This window comes from Ylistrum balloti, unplaced genomic scaffold (assembly GCF_031769215.1).
Source record: "Ylistrum balloti isolate Yb309-2 unplaced genomic scaffold, AGI_CSIRO_Ybal_v1 Utg369756, whole genome shotgun sequence".
Lineage (NCBI taxonomy): Eukaryota > Metazoa > Mollusca > Bivalvia > Pectinida > Pectinidae > Ylistrum > Ylistrum balloti.
The window spans coordinates 1,394,001-1,414,865 of record NW_026781957.1 but is presented as its reverse complement, the minus strand read 5'-3'; the positions used below and the strand labels follow the sequence as shown (position 1 = coordinate 1,414,865).

At 35.4% G+C, this 20,865-nt stretch overlaps 1 protein-coding gene across 1 annotated transcript in view; it reads right to left on the bottom strand.

Moving 5' to 3' along the window:
• Positions 1–20,865, bottom strand: part of LOC132543467 (A disintegrin and metalloproteinase with thrombospondin motifs 9-like) — a 153,980-nt gene that overhangs the window by 93,187 nt on the left and 39,928 nt on the right. Inside the window, exons 4-5 of the mRNA XM_060206969.1 lie at positions 14,273–14,499; positions 10,889–10,972 (exon numbers count right to left, since the gene is read on the bottom strand). Coding sequence (XP_060062952.1) covers positions 10,889–10,972; positions 14,273–14,499 — 311 coding nt within the window. The remainder of the gene's footprint in view (positions 1–10,888; positions 10,973–14,272; positions 14,500–20,865) is intronic.

The following is a 20,865-nucleotide window of genomic DNA, read 5'->3' as shown; positions in this document are numbered from 1 at the left end:
GTCATAATTAGGTACAAATCCAAATCTCAAGGTGATGTTGTAACACAACAGTGTGCTGCGCCTGTTGGCTACAGGATGTGCCGCCAAGGTTTTTAGGGATTATCTGCTCATTAATCTCCACCCCGGCTTTATGGACCTGTTTGAGAGATCTCTACCTCTAGTGTACATAGCCACTGAGAAACACTAACATACTAGCTGTCAATTATAACACCGTAAACACAAAACATCCTCAATATGAACTGACCAACTTCTCTCAACAAAAACACAGGAAAATGCTGAATAAATCATCGTAAAACTTTTTGTGAATGGTTATGTCTGTATAAACATTATGAACATTGCTTAAGAATGACAGATAGAAATCTTGAAATTTAGACTTCCAGAAACCTGTTATATTTTCTCATGGAAAAAAATTGTTTGATGGGTACATTTGTACCGAGAGAAATCTTATGGATAATTATAGAAAATCATTACCGAGTTATGTGTGAAATTTTCATGTAAATCTACAGAAAATGAAGCATTAATAGCATCAGATTGTATATCTTTATCTGAACTTTCAACATCAAAGTTTATGAGGTATTGTTGCAGTATCATTAACTAAGACGGCACGTTAAATAGGACTCATGAGATATTTTTGCCGATTCAGAACCTGCGGAAACACTCCTTCGTGTGATACTATGTCAGATAATGTATTTTTTGGTAAAGAAGAACACGACCAGAGAAGTGTGATTACCAGACGGAAGGTGTCTTTTGGCTCGACCAGTGTCTGCCGTACATGTGCACGCTGGAGGGCGGAGATAGCCAGATAGGGAAGGAATCAGCTGTGACTTAGGCAGATACTCTATCAGGTGTTGAAAGGAGGCCTTGGGTCCAGGTAGGGCAACTGGAACGTGTGCTAGGACAATCCCAAGATCATAGAATGTGTGGGGTAGGATCTCTATCCTATACCTCATGGCTGCCTTTCAGGTGGTACCAGAACACCTTCATATGAAATTTATCCAGAATGTAGGCTAGCCAAGTTTCCGGATAAAGAACCCACTTCAGCTACAGTGTATCATAGAGGACAGATTTCATGTGCTGTTTAGGGGCAAATTCCTTTCTGTAACATCGGGGAATAGAAAAGATACTGTTGCCTGGTTCATCCCCTTTACATCTCCCTCACTCTCCCTACATCACTGATACCATTCATCAAAGTCCAACAAAAGATCAGTCCTTTCTCATGTCAAATAACGATTTATATAAGAATGGCCGAAATTCTGACCGAGTCCGTTTTATTCTTCTACAGACCCATGGCAACAAGTTTGAGAGTTTTCATTGAGTCAATGTGATGATTCATTAAACCATTACTAGAAAGCGGACAAAGGAGGATCTTTTATTCTCAAGTTTCCAATGAAGAAAATTAATCCCCCTCAAGGAGGACCTATCCAAGAATAAAGATGGTAGGAACATCTATCCTGTAACAGGTGATACAGATTTTTATTTGTAAGGCAGAATACACATGGCTACATGCACTTATGACTGAAGCAGTCTTATAGCACCCGTAATATCAAGTATGAACTTCTCAGCAGGGACTAAATTACTCTAGATTGAGATGTCCCATAAATCGTTTCCAGATAAAAATCCAGTTATATGCACAAAGTGTTGAAAGGCCTTTAATAGATCTGCCTTGCAGCTATACTTGGTATTGTAAGATCACTTTGGCTAATTCTAGCTCTTATTATCACACCTGATGCAGAAATATGTCAACCGATGAAAATATTTTAGAAATAATCAGTAAAAATCAGAAAGTAATTAGGTGGTAAATATAAATTATAGTGATCACACAGGTGACTCTGAGTCGTAGAACGTGTGTGTATCGACAGAATTTCTTTTGTCATTATAAAATATCGACTGAAATAGTTTTCTAAAAGAATTGTAGAGAGTGAAACTCCTATCATTAAGTGTAATGTAATCTATTGGACACACCTGCTATAGTGAAGACAACATTAGAATTGGGAATTTTTTTTTTGAGGGGGGGTGGTGTATTTATTGAGATATCTGGTCTACCACAGTGTTTTAGGTCAACTCGGGCCAGGTGACCTGGTCACTAATCAGACACAAGAGCCTGACAAAGTGATCAAGTTCATGTCGACCCTTTCAAGTATCAATAAAAACACAAGTTTTTTAGTTAATGATAAACCAAGGCACTCAAATCGAGGTGAGATGAGCATTGTATTTCATACCAAGACTAGAGATAAGCGGGCTTATGTAAAAGAACATTGATAAAATCTCTGTCTGTCCCACGCCAAGTGTTTGATTGCGATCAGAAAACATAATCCACTCGACCACAATCATTAGCGATGGGTTGATCATAGAGTACAATACTTTGTTACATTTCTATGTGGTGTTGGTCTCGTACCTGTAAAAGTGGCAGGCTCATTGAGCCAGCTAACCTACCACAGACACCGGCCAAATCTCATCAACAATACCCAGGATAGCATTAAAAACTACCACCAAAACCCTAACATCTGTAGTATTTCAAAGACTTCCTAAGACACAGGCAGCAAAGCCTCTATGTAATTTGCCAATGAAAGAAGTTTGTACGAGTTATAACAATGGCGAATGGATACTATTACCTCTGTGTGGGGAATCTAAGCACTGTCGGCCAGAGAAAAGCAGGCTACTTCAGAAAAAATAAACAAAATTATCCACAATCGTAGCAACAAGATGCTATGCACGTAGACAGCTTGAAGCATCAATAGGTCTAATGTAACTGAGGTCTGAATTCATTACACTATAGCTCCATGATTAGGGCCGTATCTAATGAAAATGATTTTTATGACGTTCTTAAATTGTGAGCGTATGTAGGTACAAATTGCTGATACAGGGATACAGGCAACAGATTAATTTGAAGGTTTTACGTTTATTGATATTGCTTATCAGTGGGTGTTTCATCAGCTAATTAACAAGTTCAACTCAGGGTGGCAATACGAAAGTTGATCTTGTGCCAAATAACAAAACGAGAAAAGTACATGATTATTGGTGAATAAGTTAAAAACAGTGTTGGGATGTGATTTGAAATAAATTAATAGCTATATTTTAAACAGGACTAGTTCATTAGTAGGTAGTGATACAATGAGTGTGTGTGCGGAGACACGACCTGATGGCTACATTGAGTACACAGTACCTCTGATCGGGGTAGTAACCACACCCTACCTTCCTCTATACATACTGCTATGTGTGTACATCCTGTCTCCACCAAGAAGATAACACTTTTAAAAAATCAGCCTCTAACATCCAGATTTCCCATGATAAATGTTTTTATAAATTTCATACTTCATTACTTCCTAGCCTGTTATTCATGATTCTGACAGAAATCACCAGATTCTTCCACATCACTAATCAGCTGACCTAATTTCAAAGTAGACTCTAACATGTTATAATCAAAGTTTGGAGGTTTTAGACAGTCATCCTCTTGATGTAATCAGGAGTCAGATTTCAATTTGACTGAGTGACCAGTGTGAAATAAGGATTAAACCTGACTGGACACTTTTATCCTGGTGACAAACTGGGGTTGTTACCTACAAATTTGTCTGCCACAAAACTATGACAGGAGATAAAGAACAAACCTGGTTTTCATTACATTTAGTAATATCTGATATCTATATTTGTGTGTGTAGATTAGGAGGAATGTTTTGTGTATGTACATGTAAGTCTGTAATTGAGTGTGACCTGGTTTACATAACAGTTCCCCAGGAAATATACACACCATCTAGACACCATCAAATATAAGTAAACACTGTTAGTTATTCTTCACATTCATTTCCACACATCCATTTCAAATGAAGCACCTGTTCTTTTCCAAATAACATTTCTTGACCTCCCTTTACTGAGAAAGAGTGAAAACTGTACCGCCCCTTACAACCATACAGAGGAGGAAGCTGGACCTGTCCACAGGTGGTAGCTGGATCTACCCACAAGAGGAAGCTGGACCTGTCCACAGGTGGTAGCTGGACCTACCCACAAGAGGTAACTCGACCTGACCACAAGAGGTAGCTGGACCTGCCCACAGGTGGTAGCTGGACCTGTCCACAGGTGGTAGCTGGACCTACCCACAGGAGGAAGCTGGACCTGTCCACAGTAGGTAGCTGGACCTACCCACAGGAGGTAGCTGGACCTGCCCACAAGAGGTAGCTGGACCTCTCCAAGTAAAGTGGCTGGACCTCCTCATAAGAGGTGGATGGACCTGTTCAAATAAGGTAACTGGACCTACAAGGAGGCTGGACTTCCCCACAGAAAGTGGCTGAATCTCGTCAAACAAGATGGCTGAACCTCTCCACACAAGGTGAATAAATTTTTCTACAAAATGTGACTTGAAATCCTAAAGTGAGGTGGCTGGACTTCCCAACAAGAGGTGGACTCCTGAAATAAGGAGATTGGGCCTCCCCTTATGAAATGTCTTGATAAGTAATGAACACCCTTGACGAAGTGACTGGACCTCCCCAAATGAGAAGACTGAACTACCCCTCAGGGGGTGGCTTGACTCTCCTACATGAAGTGGCTGGACCTTCCTAAATGACCACCACAACAAACGGAACCTGGAACTACCCGAGACAACATCCACTGATAAAGTTAAATCTAGAATCAATCACTAAGCCTGTAATCTATCATTCTAAAGTCCAGTGTAACAATCACTGGTTGAAAAGGAACAATCTGTCAATGTCAATTTGACCAGGTGCTGGTAGGGGACAAAACACGGCTATCAGCTGATCGTGTGAAATGGTTCATTTAACTTGTGTTAATCTCAATCTAATGTAGTTCCAACATCTGTTGATAAACAGTTTGTCAAAGAGTGGAGTTAAGTGTTTCATGACAATTAAGAAGAGGTCACATAAGCAGTTCCATGCCTAGTGATCACCATTGTACTCAGAGACAGTTAAATCCTCAAATCTTCACATTGATAACTAAGGTCCCTCTCTACTCATCACCATTTACATCTGAAATTCTACATCAAACGCACCATTTGCATTTGAAATTCCACATCAAATGCACCATTTGCATCTGAAATTCTACATCAAACACTTAAAAAAAATTCAACTCAAAATTTCCATAAAATTCAAGCATTTTTCAATATTTTAATCCATTTACTAAATACAATTTGGTCATTCAGTAAAGTTACTAAATGTTTCAAATTGAATTTGACGTCATGTCAGGAAGAAAAAAGATGTATGGGGTAATTTATGTGTGAAAATGACCCCAGCGGTGACATTATACAAAGTAAATGGGGAAATGATAACTGCACAAATACAAAGTATGTCAATGTAAGGGAAAGTACGCACGAATTCATGTCCCATAAACACCTGTACTCAAGCGCATGTAATCCATCCTGTTACTGTTGTTGTTTACGAGCCAGGCGTAATAACCCTGCTAAAGTACCCCGACACCTCAGGGGTTGGGCTAATTACCAAACCACAAAATCACACTGACCTAATTGGCCAGTACATTTCTCAGGTCACAATTGAATCATATCTGTACCTAGTGGCTAAACATGACAGAATTAATCGGTAGATTTTACAAAATATATAGTTAAAAAAGAAAAGGAAATTTGATAAAGGTATTGAGACTAATATATAAATGTATATATAGTAACAGAACACCGAGGTAGTATGCTACAATCAAAATTAAAAACAAAAAATCACCAAAAATAATCTGAAACCATTCAAATTTCCATCTTAAATCTTGAAATGGGAGAGGTTCGTTATCAAAATGAGCAAAACCAGTAAATATCGTATTTCACCACACTACAGAAACAATACTATGTGTGTGCAGGCTATTTAAAGTCTAAATATCAATTATTAAAACCTTATTAGGAAGAGGTCAGTGATCTCACATGATATGAAAGTGACTGACTGGATTATTCCATTGTACTTCAGGTATGCCAGCATGCATCTACACCGATGCAAGCATATCTATGATTTCAACCTCGGTCTTCTATTGACCATTTGGTATGACCTGGTCTTCTATTGACCATTTGGTATGACCTGGTCTTCTATTGACCATTTGGTATAACCTCGGTCTTCTATTGACCATTTGGTATAACCTGGTCTTCTATTGACCATTTGGTATAACCTCGGTCTTCTATTGACCATTTGGTATGACCTGGTCTTCTATTGACCATTTGGTATAACCTGGTCTTCTATTGACCATTTGGTATAACCTCGGTCTTCTATTGACCATTTGGTATAACCTGGGTCTTCTATTGACCATTTGGTATAACTTGGTCTTCTATTGACCATTTGGTATAACCTGGTCTTCTATTGACCATTTGGTATAACCTGGTCTTCTATTGACCATTTGGTATGACCTGGTCTTCTATTGACCATTTGGTATAACCTCGGTCTTCTATTGACCATTTGGTATAACCTGGTCTTCTATTGACCATTTGGTATAACCTGGTCTTCTATTGACCATTTGGTATGACCTGGTCTTCTATTGACCATTTGGTATAACCTCGGTCTTCTATTGACCATTTGGTATAACCTCGGTCTTCTATTGACCATTTGGTATAACCTCGGTCTTCTATTGACCATTTGGTATAACCTGGTCTTCTATTGACCATTTGGTATAACCTGGTCTTCTATTGACCATTTGGTATAACCTGGTCTTCTATTGACCATTTGGTATAACCTGACTGTTATGGTAAGTTAAACAACGATTTTAATATTTTTCATTGATCTATAAGTTAACCTTGATCTCTTCATGACCTTAGATACAATCTCAAACTTTATATTGACCTACAATAAAACTTGACCTTCACCTTTACCATCACTTAATCTACTACTTTATATCAACCTTTACTAAATCCTTAACCTCACATTGATTTATAATATCACCTTGAACTTACATTAAAATACAATATAACCATGACCTTATATTGAACTATTAGGATACCCTATATTGAACTTTCAAACAACCTTGACCTTGTTCTGACCTATGATGCAACCCTGACCTTGTATTTATAACTTTTTATAACCTTGTCTACCACTATCACAACAGCGTAATTCCACTATGATAGTTTTTGAATTACTCACAATTTCTGTGAAATTTACAATAGACGAGAAAACACTGTTATACATATATACAGAAACATTAACTTGTAGAAGTAATCATATACACTAACTCCTCCATATAACTATTGTATAAGCCAGGACAGATACACATATAAATATTTATCATAAAAGTGTTGCTTTATCTGTACCTAGGGACCCTCAGCTTAGCCTGTCAACATCCAAATAAGGTGACATTTATATCTGTGGCCTCCACCACTGAATAAAGGTTTCTTGTTAATATGACCACATTTAAAAAATGCTGACCAAAGGCACAAGCTACGACGTCAAAGGTTCACAGTTCAGAAATAAAACAAATAGGCCACAGACTCCAAAACAACTTTATCTCATTTATTACTACACTGAATTATTAATTTGGGAAAGAAATAATAATTGTTGGAGTTGAGTTTTAATCCCCTCAGTTCAATTCATTATTAATGATATACTGTAAAATCACACATTTTCATGGTGTCTAATTTTCATGGTCTTACAGGGATTCTAATTTCATTGCTACTTTATTTCATAGATTGATAAAGCTGAATAAATCTACTATTTTCAACATTTTCACTTTGAGTCCATTGAATTTGTGCATTTAAAGTACAAAAAAAATCTACAAAAATAAATCCCCTCACAAAAATTGATAATTTAACATAATCTTGTGAACTACAAGATATTTGACACCGCAATTCTTATGAACTGTAGGTATGACATGTAAGTAAGTTCAGATGTAGGTAAAGAGATGCAGGTAAGCTATAAAATGTAGGTCAGTTAGATATAACTACAATATGTAGTGTTAAACAAGATGAATGGAAACTGACGAGACAATGAAATTTCTCCTCCCCTAATACATGTACTGTTATTTATGTTCACCAAATGACTAAATGAAGAAGAAGACAGCTCTAATATATTGTGTTCAAGTGACTATTTGTGTGGACAGGAAGAGGGATCCATAGCGGTATGAGTGTGGTCAGCTGTGGTCATTCTGGGCAGGACACCTGTCATAGATGATACTCCAATCACCCTGGCCAGTACACCTGAAGCTGTAGATAAACTGGACATCTCCTACTCAGAGCCTTGTTTTACGTTTGGCTGTTGATAACTCCCTACTTACAGTTTTACATCTTCCTACTTACTGCAAGACAACAACTTTGTTATCTGTTAATACTAATATTGTTAATACACTAAGGTAGAGCCCCTATATTCCTTTAATACACTAAGGTAGAGCCCCTATATTCCTTTAATACACTAAGGTAGAGCCCCTATATTCCTTTAATACACTAAGGTAGAGCCCCTATATTCCTTTAATACACTAAGGTAGAGCCCCTATATTCCTTTTATACACTAAGGTAGAGCCCCTATATTCCTTTAATACACTAAGGTAAAGTCCCTATATTCCTTTAATACACTAAGGTAGAGCCCCTATATTCCTTTAATACACTAAGGTAAAGTCCCTATATTCCTTTAATACATCACAGAAGATGATAAGCATTATCTAACCACTGCCATGCTGACCTATGTCCATGTTGCTGTAATTTGGAGGACGGTGACCTACAGTCAAACCATTGTATAATTCATCTAAAATGAAATCTTACAACTGACATAAAATGCTCTGTCAATGATTCATAAACGTAATTTTCATAAATAAAATCCAAGAGCGTAGCCTCCCACCAATTTTTTGTATAAAAGTGACATTAATATAGCTAGGCCTTGTATGACCACAGGGTCGTTCAGCACACTGTTAAACAAAGCAGAACTGTATTATAATGACCATATATGACGTATGGTACACTTAGTATCACCTAATCATTCAACTATCACACAGGTCATAGTAGGTTTTACACAAGTCATTGTCACCTACAAATAGGTCACATTATTATTTATAGGTCAGAATCTAAATATAGATGAGTCATCCCATTTCAAGTCATTGTTGAGTGGTCAATTTTCTCTTAAATGAGTAGGCTACTAATACCTATAACATTAAACTTATTCAATATATGGTAAATCTGCACAAAACTTACACAGCAGATAAGTCATACCAGTACACCAGTCCATGATATCAGCAGTCATTTATGTATGATGTCCTTTATCATGACACAAATCTATTGCAAATCTCACATAGGTCATCTATATCTAAGACATATATATGTAGGTCACTGCTGCCTTCTTCTATTATTTTTTCACAAAAATAATAAGGATTGAAAAATTAATAAAAGAAAATATGAAAAATATTTTCAGCAACAAACCATCTTACCTAGCAACAAACCATCTTACCTAGCAACAAACCAATTTACCTAGCAACAAACCATCTTACCTAGCAACAAACCATCTTACCAGTGATCTCACTATTTATTTTGCAACAAACCATCTTAAACATCAAAATCTCACATATGAACCTATTAACAAAATATCCTACAAAATAACAAAGCATCCCACAAAGTAACAAAACATCCCTTATAATGACTAAACATCCCACATAGTAACATAACATCCCACAAAGTACCAAAACATCCCACATAGTAACATAAAATCCCATAAAGTAACAAAACATCCCTCAAAGTAACAAAACATCTCACATATTAACAAAACATCCCACAAAGTAACAAAACATCCCACATAGTAACATAAAATCCCATAAAGTAACAAAACATCCCTCAAAGTAACAAAACATCTCACATATTAACAAAACACCTCACATATTAACAAAACATCCCACAAAGTAACAAAACATCCCACAAAGTAACAAAACATCCCACATAGTAATACAACATCCCACAAAGTAACAAAACATCCCACAAAGTAACAAAACATCCCACAAAGTAACAAAACATCCTTCATAGTAACAAAACATCCTTCATAGTAACAAAACATACCACATAGTAACAAAACATCCCACAAAGTAACAAAACACCCTTCATAGTAACAAACACCCAACATAGTAACAAAACATCCCACAAAGTAACAAAACATCCAATAGTAAAATAACATCCCTCATAGTAACATAACATCCCACATAGTAACATAACATCCCTCATAGTAACTAAACATCCCACAAGATAACAAAACATCCAATAGTAACAAAACATCCCTCATAGTAACATAACATCCCACATAGTAACATAACATCCTTCATAGTAACTAAACATCCCACAAAGTAACATTACATCCCACAAAGTAACAAAACATCCCTCATAGTAACAAAGTTCTTTACATAGTAACAAAACATCCCATATAGTAACGAAACACCCCACATAGTAACAAAACATCCCACAAAGTAACAAAACATCCAATAGTAAAAAAACATCCCTCATAGTAACATAACATCCCACATAGTAACATAACATCCCTCATAGTAACTAAACATCCCACATAGTAACATAACATCCCACAAAGTAACAAAACATCCCACATAGTAACAAAACATCTCACATAGTAACAAAACATCCCACATAGTAACAAAACATCCCACAAAGTAACAAAACATCTCACATAGTAACAAAACATCCCACATAGTAACAAAACATCTCACATAGTAACAAAACATCCCACTTTGTAATACAACATCCCACACAGTAACAAAACATCCTACAAAGTAACAAACATCCCACATAGTAACAAAACATCCTACATAGTAACAAAACATCCCACATAGTAACAAAACATCCTACATAGTAACAAAACATCCCACATAGTAACATTACATCCCACATAGTAACAAAGCTCTTTACATAGGAACAAAACATCTCATAATATCACAACTGAATGTATATTCCAAACAACAATATAAAATGTACAAAGATGATACTCACCTCTACACTTTTAAACACAACGATTTTCACGACTACAATATTGATGAAGTTTGCTATAGATGAATGTTTATATACACTGTTGACCTGAAAAACACCATAAAAAATTCCAATCAGAAAAAGTATAAAAAGTGGAAGAAATGTAAATATTTCCGATGTAGATATATCATACACAAAATTTTATAGTGGAAATAAAATCCTAATGAAATTTTAAATAATTGTGATTTTTAGACAACTCTGATGAATAAATCAGCTGAGTGATTGATTAACCTCATCTGTGATGACAGATCTTTAAGTTTTTTTTTAATACATAGTTTGAAATTTGAATTTTTAATATCAGTATCAAGTATACATTTCCGTTGACTCCCTCCATGCTATGCAGTTAATTGGCTCAAAATTGTTGTAAAATAAACAAAGTTTTTTATTTCTTTCTCAAATATATCTATATGTGTTTTTTTTATGAACAGTCTAGGTGTAGGAGACCGGGACCATTGGGTTGTATTTCTACCTCACAAGGATGAGAATAGCCGCACTGTTTGTTACAGGTATTTCACTACATTTCTTTTAATTTAGAAATACCAAAAATACAGATATCATCTAGTTCACTACAATATAAAACTTTTCTTTTATACACAAAAATGTGATGAATGCCCTGGATGAGATCAGCCTGTGTTTTCATTGCATTCACTTCTCTATTACCTCATCACTATAAGATATGAAAATGTGAGTTTTTACTACAAAACCCATCCACACCAAGATATACCCAAATTATAAGTTACCATTAAGATAAACCAGTTTTTTTGTATTATAGCTGACACAAGCAATACAGAGTGTCGTAGCATTATGAGTGCAAGTATTATTACTTAATTTAGTGTAATATAACCCACGCTCAACAAAACATGATAACACAAGGCCTCTCGTTGCTCGGAACACAGGGAGCGAACACATAGCCCATCACCACCTCAAATTATCGTGACATTTGTCAGCCCCCTACCCCCTCGCTAACATCTACTTACAATGTAAATTGTTCTTCTGCCATTTTCTGTTAGATTTTGATTGAAGCTAACTACATCCAGTTAGAACCAGTGAAATATGTGGAATACCTGACATTATTATCCAATTCATTCATACACTAGAGAGTTACGCTGATGTTACGCACGGGGATGGAGTTAATCAGGGCGATAGAAGTTAATCAGAGGGAAACACAGGCTGAATCAGGGTCAGGTCGACAGATGCCACTAATATTTAATAATAAGTCAGGTTAGATGTGAAGAGAAAATTGATAATTTCATCAATGCCACAAAATCAAAGCCTTCTGACAGGAAAGCTGAGGAGAAACAGATTTAGACTAACAGGAAATGGACAACATTTTTGAAATAAAAAAATGTGAATGACAAAAATTATTCCATCATAACATTTACCTCTGAAAAGTTACTAAAGTAAAACACTTCATACATACAAAATAAAATAGGACATTTAGGAAAACGGGATAGAACACATGACATTTGCAAAAAAAGGAAAAAATATGACATTACAATTTGCAGCAGGGAGAGCATTAGAAAAAAAAATTTACAAAACAAACGATAAAGTGTTTATGACAATCTTAAAAACACAGGAAATAACAAAGCATGACATTGATGATATAATTAAGGCTTGATAATATCACCTACAGTTCATGTTTGTATCTTATCTTATGTAATTATAACAAAACCATCTAATAGCATTATCTTTTAGCTGTTAAGAAACATGATTTTGAAATCTTCCAAAATGTTGGAAACAAACAGTTTCCTATGTAAATATATTGATTGATAATAGTTGTTGTTGATACCAGAAAACAATAACAGAATTTACAATAACACAGATAACAATAACGGAATTTACAATAACACAGATAACAATAACAGAATTTACAATAACACAGATAACAATAACAGAATTTACAATAACACAGACAACAATAACAGAATTTACAATATAACAATAACAATAACAGAATTTACAATAACACAGATAACAATACCAGAATTTACAATATAACAATAACAGAATTTACAATAACACAGATAACAATAACAGAATTTACAATAACACAGATAACAATAACAGAATTTACAATAACACAGATAACAATAACAGAATTTACAATAACACAGATAACAATAACAGAATTTACAATAACACAGATAACAATAAAAAAAATTACAATAACACATAACAATAACAGAATTTACAATAACACAGACAACAATAACAGAATTTACAATAACACAGATAACAATAACAGAATTTACAATAACACAGACAACAATAACAGAATTTACAATAACACAGATAACAATAACAGAATTTACAATAACACAGATAACAATAACACAGAAACAATTTACAATAACACAGATAACAATAACAGAATTTACAATAACACAGATAACAATAAAAAAAATTACAATAACACAGAAACAATAACAGAATTTACAATAACACAGATAACAATAACAAATTTACAATAACACAGATAACAATAACAGAATTTACAATAACACAGATAACAACAATAACAGAATTTACAATTAAAAATAACACAGATAACACATAACAGAATTTACAATAACACAGATAACAATAACAATAACAGAATTTACAATAACACAGATAACAATAACAGAATTTACAATAACACAGATAACAATAACAGAATTTACAATAACACAGATAACAATAACACAGATAACAATAACAGAATTTACAATAACACAGATAACAATAAAAAAAATTACAATAACACAGATAACAATAACAGAATTTACAATAACACAGATAACAATAACAGAATTTACAATAACACAGATAACAATAACAGAATTTACAATAACACAGATAACAATAACAGAATTTACAATAACACAGATAACAATAACAGAATTTACAATAACACAGACAACAATAACAGAATTTACAATAACACAGATAACAATAACAGAATTTACAATAACACAGATAACAATAACAGAATTTACAATAACACAGATAACAATAACAGAATTTACAATAACACAGATAACAATAACAGAATTTACAATAACACAGATAACAATAACAGAATTTACAATAACACAGATAACAATAACAGAATTTACAATAACACAGACAACAATAACAGAATTTACAATAACACAGATAACAACAATAACAGAATTTACAATAACACAGACAACAATAACAGAATTTACAATATAACAATAACAGAATTTACAATAACACAGATAACAATAATGGAATTTACAATAACACAGACAACAATAACAGAATTTACAATAACACAGATAACAATAACGAAATTTACAATAACGCAGACAACAATAACAGAATTCACATTAATATACTTACTATTGCCATTAATGTTAAAATATATCTTTCTAAATCACGGCCATGGTACCGATACATCTCGTAGTCTGCGGCGACCATGACCTCTACATGTCTTTTTAGTGAAGCAGAACGTCTATGTACATGATGAAAGGGATGATTGCTGTACACACTACGACTATTAGATAAAACGGTATTGTTTTTTAATATAGAATCATCACTCTCTTTCCTCCTCGTATGCTTGTAATTTTCTGAAAAGATACAAATGAAAACAACATTTACAAAAACAGTTCATTAAATTTTAATTGCCTGAAAATTTTCAAAGAAATTATTACAATTAAACTTTGTCTCATCACATTTTGTACAATTTAGTTTCCTAAACAACATATTTTATAGAAATATTCTACCTGTCTGAGAAAGGCATGGGTGTTTACTGCTATAAATATGGTTTAATTTCACACATAGGATACTTAGCCATTACAAGACCATATAAACAGCAGACAGCTGACTCATTATCAATTATCAATTAGTGTGGGGGAGTTACTCATTCCAAATTTGGTTTCTTTTAGCTCTAGGGTCCAACTCCCAAACTCTGATTCTGAACCCCCTGTGCTACCTCCACACATGAGCTCTAGACCTAGACTTTGATTCTGAGCTCCTTGATCTAACTCCCCACAGGTGTCTTGGATGCTGCCTCTGATTTTGAGCTACTCAAGCTATCTCCCCACCAATGCTCTGGATCCAGACTCGTGACTCTGAGCTCCTGGATCTAACTCCCAACAGGTGCCCTTAACCCAGACTCTTATTCTGAACTCCTGGATCTAACTCCCAACAGGTGCCCTGAACCCAGACTCTAATTCTGAACTCCTGGATCTAACTCCCAACAGGTGCCCTGAACCCAGACTCTAATTCTGAGCTCCTGGATCTAACTCCCAACAGGTGCCCTGAACCCAGACTCTAATTCTGAACTCCTGGATCTAACTCCCAACAGGTGCCCTGAACCCAAACTCTAATTCTGAACTCCTGGATCTAACTCCCAACAGGTGCCCTGAACCCAAACTCTAATTCTGAACTCCTGGATCTAACTCCCAACAGGTGCCCTGAACCCAAACTTTAATTCTGAACTCCTGGATCTAACTCCCAACAGGTGCCCTGAACCCAGACTCTGATTCTGAACTTCTAGATCTAAGTCCCTACAGGTGCCCTGAACCCAGACTCTGATTCTGAACTTCTAGATCTAAGTCCCTACAGGTGCTGCAGACCACAGTATCTATTACCAATCACTTTGTCAGGTATCCCAACTGATCATCTTAAACAAAGACTTGTCACTCCAGACAGAGGAACATCAATTGTTACATGAAGCAACAGATATCTTGCTATAAGCCTGGCAATCTCCAATGGGTTTTCACATAAAGTCATGTTGTAAACCCCACTTGTAGCATTTATCAGTATCATTGGCATATCAACACTTGTAGCTTCAGTAATGATTGAAATGGGGAAGAAAGCATGCAAAACACATTCTCATCAAATCTTATTATGCTGTTTGATGGAATAGTAAAGCAGTACCGTTATTTCAGCACCGTTCTTTTTAATACACAGAGCTATCTCCAGTTTTAATGTAAGGTAACCACACAACATACGATCTTAAGAAATGATGCAGAATTCTTACTTCAGGATGAACATTGCAGCATATCACCCTCAAAACAGAAAGAGTTAAAACGTCTGACTTGAAGTTTTAATATCAGTGTAATAATGTAATGATATTTGCCTAATCAGATATTATAAATTGGTACACAAGGCTTGAGAATGTATAAATCTTCAAACAGTTCACTTTCAAATTAAGCCACTTAAAATTTACAGTGTGAAAGTGCTACATTGACAGATAATGTGTCTATTTTATAGTAGAGAGATAAGGGCGTGGGCCTCTTCAACAGATCAGCTCATCCAAGAGAGAAATAAAGTCCTAGACATAATAACAATCTCCGCTAAGTATTACAAATCCTGCAGCGCTTTCAGGATTAAAATTGCAGCAGAGATACAAACTCGTCAGCCACATAACTCACATGTGTGAGAGGAACCCCAGTTATGCAGAATCTATAAATTCATACCTATGTATCTAAATTTTATTTAAAAGAAAAAAAAAAACTGAATATACCAGACAGGAAGCAGTATATTATCAGCTTTGCCCACCAAGTTCACTGGGAACAGATAGGAGCTATGATGTGCAGACTGTTCTAGAAGTGAGACAAATGTCAGGAGTTTACGCTCCTATTAACAGGAAGGACAGAATATTAATACTGTACATTATAAGGAACCAATTCCAGTACAGAAAGTTTACAAGATAGTAACAGGCTGAGGAGGGACTTGTGTAAGTCTAAGTTGTGTGCACCAGTGCAGCGACCCAGACAATAATAGTGGAGTACCCAATAACACTCGCATCAGAAACTACACAGACACATTAGGGGTCGTCGACAAGTTTCAAAACTTATCAATAATCAACAGATGATTCTAGAGGAAAATCACACCAAATTATCACATAAAATCGGTCTTAAGTGAAGGGGTTTCATCTTGGTTTACGTACATTGTATAGTGTTTCCGTAATGACACATGTATTATTGTTCACCTAGACGTCGTCAGTGTTGATCTGTAGATAACAAATCATCGCACTGCTTCATACACTTAACAACTGCATATGACTGAACCAATAATGACGAAGATTATTAAAAAAAATCTGTTGCAGAAATAAAATTCACGCAAATTAATACACTTAAGTCTTCTGTTTTTTTGCTGAATTGGGTTTTCTTCAATTTCAATAAATCCGATACAAAAAACAACGAAATGTGTGGTATATTACTACAAGTAATTTACATCTTTATTCTTCATCACTTTGTCAAATTTACCATATTTATTCTGAAATAAGCCCAGGGACCCTTCACGTTACATCTGACTCCAACTTATTTACATCTCTATTCTTCATCCCTTTGTCAAATTTACCATATTTATTCTGAAATAAGCCCAGGAACCCTTCACATTATATCTGACTTGAAGTTCTTATTACAATTTATAAACACATCTTCAGGATGGTTCAAGAAATTTATAAATTTGTCCCTCTCAAGATGAACTACATAAAATATCTACAACATTGTCTACATCCGACATGTAGCATTAGCTACATACACTTTTCATTAAATGTCACAGAAGGTACAAGCAATCCTAGATTCCGTTTTGACGACCGTCCGACACCACAACACAGTGGTATCATGATGGTGAGGGACTGCTTCATTCACAGCCATGATCACTAGCCATGTAAACAATCAAAATACGACCATGTTACTCATCCTACAGGACAAAAAAAGTGTACAAAGGCGGTGATCTATCATTATAAAACACTTATAAACTCTCTTGTCAGAATATAACAGATATGTATCTATTCATGTAATTCCTGTTTGAGGGATTCTTTCATTGTGATGATATCAACACATCAGAATTTACATGATCCTTAGTTATTTGTCCAAAACCTCGAGATAATTTGATTGATGTAAAGAACATTATTCCACAGAATATTAATGAAATTTATGAGGACAACAATATTCCAGAATATCATTATCATTAATAAGAGATGATACAAATGTTTCTGGGCATTCACCTTTCCGAACCATCTTATAAAGGGGAGATAATTCAAGACCTAATTGTGGGAGGGAGATTTATGCTAACAAGACATGACATACAACCACAATAACGATTAGATTCCCACCATAGGAGTGAATAGGGTCAGCCAACTGCTTCCCCCTCATGTATGTCCCTCCTGATCACTCTATCATTAGTCTGACCTTTCACCCCAGTCAGTGATCTTGGGCCAACCCCTATTATTGTGATGCACAAAGATTTGTACACCACCATACTTATTATGACTTTAATCGTTGTATGTTTGCTCATGAGTGGAAAATCAGTTTTACATAGTTTACAAAACAAATTCTGGGTCAGTAAGTACCATTTTTGTCCTAGCTACAAGAAGTATGAACTCTAGGGTAGTGATCAGAGGCAATCTATATTTTATATGCTTTTGAATCTGTTTTAGAAGTTTCAAGCTTGTTCAAGTGATGACATCAGGTAACCTAGGGTCAAACGATCAGGTATTCACCGTCTATTTTAGTGTTAACTGGAGCTCTCCTTTACACCATTGCATGCCATCAAACATACCGCCACATTTCCTGTCACGATATTTGAAACATGCACAAGAATGCTTTCTTCAATAACCCTTGGGTACTAAGCTAACACTTGATTTATGGTCTCATACTTCAACCATAATTGACAGTGAAAATATTCCATTTTTTATTAACAATGCCGAAAATTTCATTAGCTCTTGTTAACATCTGCAATGACTATGAAAGAGCACACACAAAGTTTTTGTCATGGAAATGTAACATTTAAAGTCCTATTACAGGTGATTGATGAAGGGCTGCTGCATGTCCACTACCGATAACATCTAATGACCCCTGGTCAGCCAACAACAAACACAATACCCTCAAACTGTCCACCCAAGACATTCACTCGGATCTATTTCACGTTTACAATAACCAGTGAAAAGTAAGATCCTATTTGTTTGGGTTATAATGTCAGCACCCAGTTAGGATTGGATTTGAGAGTGCTTAGGAATTCACTCCTTGTTTGAAAAAATAACCTTTATTTTTTTAAATAATTCAGTAAAATAAGTCGAAAAAGACGATAATAATCATCAAAGTAATCACCATTAAATTTATTGTTCATAGAATTTGGAGAAGTGGAATGTGTGATTTTTATGCATATAGCTCTGATCCATTGAAGGTACAAAGGTCAAGATTTCATTAAAGGCACAAATGTCAAGATTCCATTAAAGGCACAAAGGTCAAGATTTCATTAAAGGCACAAAGGTCATGATTCCATTAAAGGCACAAAGGTCAAGATTTCATTAAAGGCACAAAGGTCAAGAGGTCAAGATTTCATTAAAGGCACAAAGGTCAAGATTTCATTAAAGGCACAAAGGTCAAGATTTCATTAAAGGCACAAACGTTATGAATTAATTAACAGCACACAGGTCTGGAATACTAATTCATGGTACTATATATACATATCTTTTATATACTTGTCTGATTTATTCATGATACTGTGAAGCACTTCTATCCATTTTATTCAAGCTGTTGTGCCACTGTAGCCAAAATACCATCATTTTTGCCCAATCTGACAAGATTCACTACTCAAGCATGTCAACCACAACCGTTCACACTGTCACACTAGTACTTGTGTCTTCAGAACCACATATGATTCATAAGCACTTCCCATAGTCATGACCCCTGAAATAAAGAGCATTTCATCGACTCTAAGATAACCAACTTTCCCAAAATCGTGACCCAACAATTGAAGAGCTTTCCCAAAGTTATCACCTGACAATTGAGAAGCATTGCCCAAAGTCGTGACCCAACAAAACAACAACATTTCACAGTCACAACTTAACAAGTCACTTCACAGTAATTGAAGACATTTCCTACATATTTACATTATATTTCCAGCTTGTAGTAATAATTTTTCTTCTCTTTACAGCTACACTTTGAGGATATACCTGATGACAATGCAAATACTTTAAACATTTATACCCAAATTGTTTACACTGCACTTTACCAGCAAGGAACATACCACATTGAACTATCGAGAGGACGAATTGGATTGAAGATGCCAGTCTTACTGACAATACTATGATTCAAGTTGATACTTTTACAAGCAACATACCTGTAATTAAAATTTAAATGAGAGCCTGGTGTTTGTGACACCTGTATAAGGAGGCACATGAGGACTTGACTGGTCAAGACTCCTGGGCAATCTCAGGTACAGGTGTGATCTCCAACAACTTTCTTTTACTTAAAAAGCCATTGACATCTTCTCATACATAAGCAAAACCCTAGTTATAACACAAAAACATTTACGATTCTACAAATTTCCATTTTCATTCATTGACAACAGATGTGTGAACTGGTGCTGTTTGCATACCTGTGGTTAACCTTGTCATACCTGAGATCTACCTAGCCAGATCGGCTTTGATCCCAGTGATCTGACACTGTAAACTACTAACTCTCACATTCGCCACATAAATGGACATTTAATCATTTTCAAAATATGGAATATTTTAACCCGAAAATGTCACCTCTTATTGGCAAAATGGAAATTTAGGTGCGGTCAGTCACTTTGTAAAGTTTAAAAAACCCTGGACATGGATAGTGACCACAGGCGGTCAGTGTCTTGTTAGGGCTTGTCTGATGTTATGAGGAGAAACCTTGTGCCCTGCGGTCATGGGCTCCACTGGACATTTGTGGCCATCACGTATGACGTTATCATAAGTAAATTGAAACTCTGTAATCTTACACTGACCAGCTCCTACAAGCTGAGAAGACAGAAAGACCTCTCCAAAGAGTGCTAAAAAGGCCATGAATAATGAGTCAGTAACGCTACACCCTGGATATCCCTCCAGTCACACACATCACAGCAAACACCACATCACATGAATACCAAAATACTCTCAATCTATTTTTTATTCTTTTTCTTTTCCTTCAATAAGGTCATTGACTTACGGTGTTTCATATTTCAAG